This window comes from Prosopis cineraria, unplaced genomic scaffold, assembly GCF_029017545.1.
Source record: "Prosopis cineraria cultivar Desert tree isolate PC_DT_omini unplaced genomic scaffold, ASM2901754v1 PC6, whole genome shotgun sequence".
Lineage (NCBI taxonomy): Eukaryota > Viridiplantae > Streptophyta > Magnoliopsida > Fabales > Fabaceae > Prosopis > Prosopis cineraria.
This window is the reverse complement of record NW_026555337.1, coordinates 36,453,650-36,464,010: the sequence shown is the minus strand read 5'-3', so window position 1 is coordinate 36,464,010 and position 10,361 is coordinate 36,453,650. Positions and strand designations below refer to the sequence as shown.

General features: G+C 32.4%; 2 protein-coding genes across 2 annotated transcripts; one reads left to right on the top strand and one right to left on the bottom strand.

Moving 5' to 3' along the window:
* Positions 1 to 596: 596 nt before the first annotated feature.
* On the top strand, positions 597 to 3,816 carry LOC129314395 (uncharacterized). Its single transcript, XM_054957836.1, has 3 exons — positions 597 to 730; positions 2,006 to 2,471; positions 3,452 to 3,816. The coding sequence occupies exons 2-3, from the start codon at positions 2,025 to 2,027 to the stop codon at positions 3,602 to 3,604; spliced, it is 600 nt and encodes a 199-aa protein (XP_054813811.1). The 5' UTR covers positions 597 to 730; positions 2,006 to 2,024; the 3' UTR covers positions 3,605 to 3,816.
* On the bottom strand, positions 3,812 to 9,035 carry LOC129314394 (protein trichome birefringence-like 41). The gene is made up of 5 exons (XM_054957835.1): positions 8,601 to 9,035; positions 5,495 to 5,666; positions 5,137 to 5,312; positions 4,440 to 4,598; positions 3,812 to 4,333 (listed from the first exon to the last, which is right to left on the bottom strand). Exons 1-5 carry the CDS (start codon positions 8,963 to 8,965, stop codon positions 4,036 to 4,038), a joined length of 1,170 nt encoding a protein of 389 aa, XP_054813810.1. The 5' UTR covers positions 8,966 to 9,035; the 3' UTR covers positions 3,812 to 4,035.
* Positions 9,036 to 10,361: the final 1,326 nt, after the last annotated feature.

The following is a 10,361-nucleotide window of genomic DNA, read 5'->3' as shown; positions in this document are numbered from 1 at the left end:
AGTAGGCCTTTTAAATAGGCTTGCATTTTAGTTTTAAACGTCTTGAATGTACTTTAGGACTATTATAATATACAATATATAATATGATTTATCAATTATAATATATAATAATTGAAAGGACTTATCAATTATAATATAATATAATAACAAAGTAACAATATTAAATTAAAATTAATATATATATCCAATATAATTGAAAATATAACTAAAAATCAAATGATGAAGCAATGATTTGTGATATATTAAATAATGCGCACGCACGTATGCATGCATACATGCATGTATATATGTATGTATGTAGGTCGATCTGTTAGATCTATAGGTTAAGTTTTAAAAAAATTCAACATATTTAATTAATAAACTTAATTGAAGGCTTGAATTTTATTGATATTATTTAGTAAATAAATTGAGTTAGGTTTAAAGTGGGCTAAGCTTAATTCCCACTCCTACAAACAAGTCCCAAAAACTAGAGAATAATTTTTTTTATTTTGTAATATTTAATTATCATTTATATATTTTAAAATATTTTTACGTCATTCTTCTTTCAAGAAATTGAAAATCCGAAAAAGACATCCAAGTCCCCGGGACCACGTCTTTTCGGAATAACCGTCGCTTCAAGAAGATTCTGCAAGGGGGGCCCATCCACAGAACCAGGTGGCTGCCTTCCCGGGACGCCGGCGAATTCCTCACCGACGTTCACTTTCCGGTGAAGTTTTCTTTTCTATGTTTGGTAATATCTCGCTCAACAAAACCCCTTAACTTCCCGAAGGCATGCTCAGCTCATTACATATATTCCTCCATACCTATTTCCTTCTTTTGCTCTTTCTTGCTTCGTCCTTCGCTTTCTCTCTTGTCGGCTCCGTTTTTCACTCTCTCTTGTCCATTTCTTACATTTGTTTGCTTTATCCCCCCCCCCGGGTCGCAGCCAAATCGGAACTCTTATCTTTTTCGGTTTTACCCTTGTCTGTTCTTTCTTGTTCTTACCGTGTTAGTTTCACATTCTATTTTGCTTTTATTTCTTCTTTGTCTGTTCTTGTGATTGCCCAGTGGTCCCGCACGCTCTTGACTGCAATTTTTTCCCCTCGAGAATCTTCGTGTGAAAAATGGTTGCGCAGCACAAGAATGCGCTCAATGTCATTAGTGACAAGTGAAAGGAATCGAAACAAAATTCTCTAATCACTTAGCTAGACTATTAAATGTATCTGGACTATTGCATAATAGAGTTTGTTTGAATTGACCTGCCAGTAAGCTGTAACTTGGGCCCAGGTGTGAATGAACGAATGCTTCAATTGAATAAAGAGATTCTGTATGTTGATGACGGCTAGCTATCCGACCCATACTATTCAGTTTTTTTATGTGACATATGTCAGCGTTCGAGGTTGAATTATTAACGTTCTGCTGTTACATTTCTTCTGGCCTTCGGGTTTCATTAAATTTTAACTTATAACGTAAAGGGAAAAAATGTAATGTCTAGAAACATGAGAACAAAATCAGTAACTAGGCGGGCTCACATGTCATGCTTGGACACGAGAGAGGATGGAAGAAAAACAAAACAACAAAACTGGGAAAAAAGGAACGGAGCCCCAAGTGACCTATGATTTATGTGCTTTTGAAGTTTATGGTGGAAAATTTTTTGTGTCCGTACATATATGTGTGATTAAAATCTTAAACCATATCATAGGTTGCTTATTCTTATTTAACTTATTGAGCAGTGGAAGAAGATTTATTGTATAGATCAATTTTTCTATATGGTTGGGTTGATCTGCCCATTACTTGCCTAGTTGTACTTCCGACAGTAGGATAAATAATTTGTTTCACACCATGATGATTTAAATGTTTTTTTTTTTTTTTGGGTTATGTCTTTTGCTGATATGGAATAAAAGAGAAATCTAAATCTGCTAATGGACACCTATGAGCTAACCTGCATCTGATATGAAACTTGCATTGCTAATGGCTTGTTTACAGGATATCAAGAAAATAATTCTGTTGTAGTGGTTGTTCTCAGGTTTCTTTCACTGTGATACATGGGGTCTTCAGCAGAAGAAGAATATGCTGCATTCCTAGAGAAGGTTGAACGGACAGTTTACTTTGACAACCTGTCACCACAAGTTACTGAATCTGTGTTGATAGCTGGCATTGATCAGTTTGCAACTGTAGAAAGTGTCAAGCTTATTCGCAACTACAATGAACCAAGGAACATGCCAATATGTGCATTAGTGGAATTGGACTCTGCTACTAAGGCCAAAGAAGTTATATCAGTGTTATCACAAAATCCTTTCATGATGTGTGGGATGCCAAGGCCTGTAAGGGTGCGCCAAGCTGAAGTGGAAATGTTTGATGATCGCCCCAAGAAGCCTGGAAGAAAGATAGACTGCCAATGGTTGGAGCCTGATGACCCTGATTTTAAGGTGGTACAGGAACTGAAGCGACTTACACACAAACATACTGCTGAAGCTGCACGCCTTATGGAAGTGAGTTCATTCCTCTTTACTCATCAAATATTTAACCCAGTAATTAATCATATTTATAGTTCTTATTACTGTTGTGATATAACTAATTCGGGCATTAGCAGAATTGGCTTACGGGAGTAAATGTCAAGAGTATCTAAATTCTCACTAGCATTGACACTAATATATTATGCTCGAAGTGTCCACTTTGTTTCAGTATTTTCCTTGTCTTGGGAGTTTTCAGCAACAACTCTTAACTGGCGAGTTTGTGGGAACTATCACTAGAGATGGTGCAGGAACGTGATTTTTATGGCAGTTACATTAATTTAACTCAACCCTGCTAATGTTTTATATTGGACATTTAGAGTGAAATTGACACGATATAAAATCTCAGGTGCAAAAATTGGAAGCAGTAATAATTCTGGGATGGAAAGAATTATCAAAGAGAAACGAAGTTTTTATACCTTTGTATCCTTGTTACATGGGGAATTTAAAATTATATGAAGTTGAGCGATACAATGGTTGACATTGTCTGGAAGATCTCAAAACAAGAAACCACTGACATTGACTTCTGTCACTTTGTGATGACTGCTATTATCTTTAGTTCCTATGGTCTTTCAGTCTCTAATTGGGAGACTTGTAACTTGTGTTTCAAATAATTTCAAATATATTCCCTCGAACCCCATCTTCCCCCTGATGAGAGAATATGAGTGATTGAGAAACATACCTGTATGAGAGTTGAAGAATGAAGAGTTCATACTACTCATTTAATAAAGAACACATTGTGTTAAGTTTATATGTAGCCATACACATTTTGTTGTTTTTGGCTGAAGGAGACTAAATCATTGATTAGGAGGACTGGACCTCAAAAGACCTGCAATACCCCTTTCTGCAATGTCGAAGAGATTCTTTAACCTATGGCTGGATAATAACTGTTATAAATTGTGAATTCAAAATATCTATAGTGAGAAACTGAATATTCTAAAGCCAGTTTCATTTTGTAGCTGCAACTACAAGAAGAGGAGAAGCTTCAGAACCAGCAGACAGCCACACTGAAGGGACACTATGATAAGTTAAAGAAAATTGAAAGCATTATGGCTGATGGAAATGCCCGACGTTTGGCACGAAAGTATGATCTGCGTCTTCTAGATGATTGAAGTCTTTTTTATGTGTACCATGCAAATAGTTTTCTATTTTGTAGCTTTAGATAAGTAGCTCCCCTTAGACCTTAGTATCAAATCTCATCTATGGGTACATGTTATACTGTAATCCGTGTCAAACATCTGTTTATACGGTCTCTCATTAATGTATAGAACAATGATGAGATAATATTTTGAATGGGATAATATGATATACAACTGCTATAACACATAAATTCATGCTTCAACTTTCTCAGTTTATTGAGATTGAATTGTCACAAGAATAATTGTTCTTGTATTTTACTGCCCCCGCAATATGAAACATCTACAAGCCAAAAATTATCCATGATCACTCAGTGTGTATTCTATGCTTTGGAGACTAACAGTAAATAAATTTGACTATCCTCTGTCTGTATAGTTATCCCTATTCTCCCTCAAATAATTTGTCTTCACTTTGAATTGGTGATAGCTGCAAAAAGCAGCTCGTTCCAGATATCTGTCAGCCCTGCTACACACCAATGGGTACAATCCATGCCTTTGAATCCATTGTAAGAACTGGGGTGTGCATCTTTTCTTAGCTGTGACAGAGTTGTTATGTTAAGCAGATGAACAGGTTTTGTTATTTCCTTCAAGACATCCATCACTACGTATGCTGCTGGAGGCAAACCACCGGGGTAAGTTGATCCACTCATTGGTTCTGTTTCCTTTGCACAGTTTGTCTCTTCTGGATGATTCCACGCTGATCCACTATATTATGTGTCACATATTAAGCAAAAGTCAAGTTAGCATGTTGCTTGAAATTGATCTTGCAGCTCCGAATTAGGCTCATGATAAGACATAGTTTGAAACTTACTTGTAATGAGAAGGTGAAACTCCTTGATAAAGAACCTTGGTTTTGGTTGCATCTACCTCTGCATTCACCCAATTAGCCCAAGTTGTCAGACCCTTCTGAAATGCAGCCATACGATCCATGTCCTTGAGTATCTTGCCATCCACTTGAATGTAATCCCATCTGCATCAGATAATTACCATATGATTCTTAGTTTTACATGCTGACATAGATTGTGTCTTTTTCTTTTCAACTTCTCCCGAAACTTGAGTTATATATTTATCAGTCGGGTCTAATTGAAATTTTCTTTTACTTTTTTCTAAGAACCCAGTAACAAAATCAAACTCAAGTTGATAATGAGAGATGTTCCTTGTACTCAAACCCTTGTAGCAGCCAAAATCTTATGGTGTACTCCCTCTGGTCCTTATTACAGGGTACATTGTAGAAAAATTCTCTGATCTTTAATATAAGGTACTTGATGAGATATTAATTATGTTCTTTCAATATTACTTGTATTTAAACTCATTAACTATGAGAGAGAATGTGATGCAAATTTAATTTTTTTTTTCATTTAAATAAGGGTAGAATTGGAAGTTTATTCTATTTTCAGACAAAGTTAATAACTTAACCACTTCTTTCTGGTTCCAAGAAAGTAATTAGGGGTGCTTTATAATAAGGACTGAAGAGAGTATTAGTTATATGGGAATTTGTAGAATCTTACGGTTGCTTTGGTCCTCTACGGTACCACCAGTGCCAAGTGTTGAAAACCAAAATGTCCATATTCTTCCATAGTTCTGCATTCTTGAGCGAGTCAAGCTTCAAAACTCTACCAATCTTTTCCTCTTCAATGTCAACCAAGTATAGAGAATGAAATACACTCACAGAAACTCCATATTCCTGCAGTAGATGCCTCAGTTGCTTGAAATTTTAACACAAGAAAAACCTCTTACCGACAAGCATAGTTAAAGACAATTCTGATTCACGAATATGCTGCAATTCTGAGATTTTATAGTTCTTTTTGAAAATATAAAAGGAAGTTCATAGAATTGACACTGTAAACATGGAAATAGCTTAGAGACCTGGAATGTAATATTAGTGATAGGTTCAATGGTCTGTTGGAGTGTTGCAGATTGAGGTACTGCAGAATGAAGCAAGCACACTAGCGATTGCCACTGGTTTAGACTCAGAGAGTCACCAATGAACATTATGTTCTTCCCCTTCATTTGCTCCAAGAAGCTTTTCCCATCAAATCTGCAAAATCATCATTCTAAGTTAGCAAATAAAATACTGATTTATCTCTAATAAGTCTACATTTTATTCAAATTTTCCATAGATTCCTGATTACGAGGTTTATATATATATATATATATATAAATGGCTGAGTCATATTTGAGCATTGCAAAATCAATTGGAAGTAGCTCTCTCAAAGGCATTTTTTGCATTCACATAGACTTGAATTCTAGACCTTGTGCTTAAACAATCATAACCCTTTCTACTAAAACCAACGCATGTTAGCTAGTTCCTGACTACAAGTTGAAGCCAGAGGTCTTCTAGTTAATAAAATTATTTTGGGTTGGGGTAGAATTCAGGACAGTTATTAAATGCATCTACAGGATCTCATTGGTCTATAAATTTTTAATACATAAAATAAATTCACAAGTAATGAATAGCAAGAGACTCAGAAGGATCAAGCATGAGGACCACAGTTTAGTTCTGTTCAAGATGTGAAGATAAAAGATAGAAGTTGTTGTCATTCATTAGTTGTACAAGTTGTTCACGTCTCAAGATAAGTAACAGTATTGACAAAAATGGTTTTTTAGTTATGTGCTATTTGAAACGAGGCAATTAGGTTGGTCGTGACTCATCAATATGTGTATATATTGGAAGTTTTTATGAGCATCACATAAACAAACTCTACCAATCTTACCTAATTTGACTTAAATTGCACCGTTTTTTTTTTTTTTGAATATTTGCAGATAATATTTGACGTTTAAAATACAACAATTTTCTTAAAGTTTATAAAGTTTTATATAAAAAAAATCTATAGGAAATCACACTATTTCTAAATCACTAACATGACTGCTTGTCTCGGATTCTATGCAAGGTATATGTACAAAATATTAGTTTAAAATATATTCAAATAACATACTAGCTAGATAAATTAATTTAAAATTTATAATATGACCCATTATTTATAAGTTATAAGTAATGCAATTCATTTTTTTTTTAATTTTGTGCATAGTATATGTGGCTTGTATCTAATATTACCTATGTAAATTTAAAAGTTCAAATAATTCATTATTAAGTTTTAAAGGGAAACAATAATTTTGAAATTCTAAATTTTCAAAAGATTCGTGCAATATATTTAAAATTTAGATATAAGAGTAATTTATCGTTTAAATTATAGAACTAAGAGCATCTAACATCCTTTTTTTTTTAACAATAACATCGATTATCAAATAACATGAGAAAAAAGTACAAGCCCTACTCTTTAGTTTTATTTATAAGTTATTCTAACATATTTCATTAAAATTAATAAAAATTTTAAAACTCATTAACTTTGTTTTAAAATTTAAGAAGTTTTCATTTTTGTTCCTAATAAATATTCTTAAATTTTATTACTGGTATTTTTATTCAAAGTATTTAATAAGAGCAAAAATGTAAAGAGAAGTATTAGAAATTGATGAGCAAGCTATAAATAGGATTAAATTTTTTCTTCTCTTTATGTTTTATAAATAAAACTAAATGAATATAATACTAAACTAACAAGCTCTTCCCATAACTAACAGGAAGAGGCACATTGTGATGTTTCTAAAAGTTAAAAGGTAAGATTATACCAAAAGAAGTTTAAGGTCTCAAATATTCTCACCATGTAATTGAAGGAGAAAATTACCTTGTTACCCTTAAAATTTTAACACAACAAGCACACAACACAATCTGACTTTTGTGCAATTGTGTTTGGATGGTAGCAGGAAATCTCCAGTTGGTTTGGGGCCCATCAATCAATAGTCATTTAATTTTGTTCCAAGATTAGACTTTGGAATGTTGTGTCACACAAGCAACACACATCAAAATATGTGAGTTGTGAGAATGTTGGGAAATCATGTGAAGTGTGAACCTAATCTTGATGGTCCCTGTAGCAAATAAAGCCGGACACGTGATACAACCAAAGGAAGTCCGCAGCAGAAATCTTTTTTGTCACGGACAGACAACCCCAAAAAAGCTGTTCTATTTATTAAATTATTAAATTAAACTTATATTTTTTATATTAATTAATGGTTGTTCATTATTAGTTGAAGGTATCACATGCTATTATTGATTATGTCACCAAACTATGAAAAAATTGGGGTTCACATGATATGAATTTGGAATACCTAGTGCCAACTAACCAATCTCTGTCGTACTGTGGTCGAAAAAAAAAATTATTAATTGTCTTCAACTTCTCTGCTTCTTTTTTTTTTAATTTTCAATTATAACAGCTTTTGAATATAGTAATAATATACAATTTTGAACTTTTTTTAATAATCATATCATAATTTATCGTCCAAAGACAATGTGTCTCTTATCATAATACTTTTCTTTGACATTTTGGACAATTAATTAGACTTCCAGCATAGCAATTAGCATAAAGTAAAATTAAATTTCAATTTAAAAAAAAAAGGAATGGACTGAGAATTACATATGAACTGTGTCTAGATTAAAACTCTAAATAAAAAAAAAACCTATATACACTAAAGGCTGTTTTATAACAAATCAAATTTATATAAGTTAAGAACTAATTGTTATTAAAACTTGAATGAAATAAGTTTGAATAAATTATTATTAATTTAAAATAAATTATTATTAAAATTTAAATAAATATATATTGATAAAAAGTTAACTTGAATTAATAAGTATTTATTTAAATTTTAATAATAAATAATTATTAACTGAAATAAATTTATTCGAGCTGTCTTGTTTGATATTTCCGCAATGTGCAATCATTTGAAAACAATTTTTTATTTGGAAATGCTTTCAGAATAATTAAAAAGCAAAAACATCTTTCAGAAACTTTTTTTAAGACGCATTCAGGTGAACAATAAATAAATAAATAAAAAGAAACAAAAGAGAAGATAAAGAGAAAGAAGAAAGAAACAGCGAAACAGAGAGTTTTGATTCTTCTTGTGGTTAATGGAAGCTAAATACCTGGGCAAGTCGCAGCCGGTGGGTTTCCACCGGAAACTGAGATACAGACGATCGGGACGGCCGTAGCTGAAGCAGTCGAACTCTTTGCGAATGTGAGGACACTTCCACGAGTCGTACAGAGGATACGACTCATCCTTCACCCATTCTCCTTCGTACCTATCGCATGTTGAGGACGACGACGACGATGATGAAGTTGATGATGAAGAACTTGCAGATTGATAATGATGATGACGATGACGATGAAGAACTTCAACTTCTTCAGTACTCTCCACTGTACATTCCGATAATAATAATAATGGCGATAACAGCCAAATGAGGCCAATCAACCCCACAACCAAACTGCTTCTTCTTCCTTCACTACCCATCTCTCTCTCTCTCTAGAGTTGCAGGGAAGAGAGAGATGATTTATAAGCTCTTAGTGGTTAGCTGTCTGTGTATATATAAATGTCAGAGTTGACTCTTAATGTTAACTTTTGGGCTATTCATGCCAATTTATTGTACAAGATATTACTAATTAATTCATTAATTAATAATTAATTAAAAGTATACTAAATAAATCTCAAGAAGTGTGCCACGTAATGAGAAGCGTTTTGGACTACTTTTTACTCTTTATCCCTCTTTTGGTTTTTGGTGCTTGCGTTTCCCTCAATTAATTTAGTTTGCTTAATTTAGACACTTTTTAATTTATTCAGTTGTTTTATGTCGTGTTAATTTTAGAAAGAAATAAATGTGGACCTCCAGCATAAATTTAAAAGCAGATTTTTTTCCCCCATATTCTCTCCATTTATTGTTATAAGGGCATTTTTTTTTTATGTTTCAATTTACTTGCCCTCATCTCACTTATAAGTAAGTTCAACATATTTTATCAAAAGAAGGGAGAGGACAAACTGGTGAAGATTAGTACAAGGATATCATATATTAACTTAAAACTTTAAAATTCAAGTCCTTTTTTTTAAGGGACATGGCCCAACTAATCTTGATCAAGGCATGATAAGCACCACAATGATGAGTGTCCCTAGCCATTGACATTATTATATTTTCAAAACTTAAACTCGAGATTTTTAGTTAAGCTATAGAACAATGTTTTAGAGGCATTGATTATATTAATTTCATTAGTTTGTCTTAAAGAGATATTTTTGCATGGATTTGATGCATCACATCATCCATGTTTCATCTAATAAAATCATTCAATTCAAACTGTCATCAATATAAAATGATTGTGTCAGTAATGATAGTAAAGAGAAAGAAAGTGTCAAAAAAAAAAACCAAATAGGTAGTATGTCATTATGAAAATATTAATAATAACACATAAGATTTTATTAGCTTGAATTAATACAAATTTATTAGATGAAGCGTATATGATGTGATACACCAAATTAATCTATGCAATATATTTCTCTGTCACAAATTAGAATGGGTGGTAGAATTTCTCGGGTCAATTATGCAAGCAGTTAGAAGTTGGAATCATAACTTACGTATATATTTTAAAGGAGATCGCACGTAAATGGACCATGTTCCTTTATGTCTTGCAAAAAATAATAATAAAAAAGAAAAGAAAACATGCAAAGCCTTGTAATAACAAAAGGAGAAAATGTATATCCTTAATCTTACATACTTAATGTTCTTTTTTTAATTAAATCAGAATATGTAGATATTTTATAGATTATTTATTTTATAATATATTCTTATTATTAATTTAATTAACACATTAAAATTCACTCATTATGATTTAATTGGATATAAATAAATAATTTATATCTA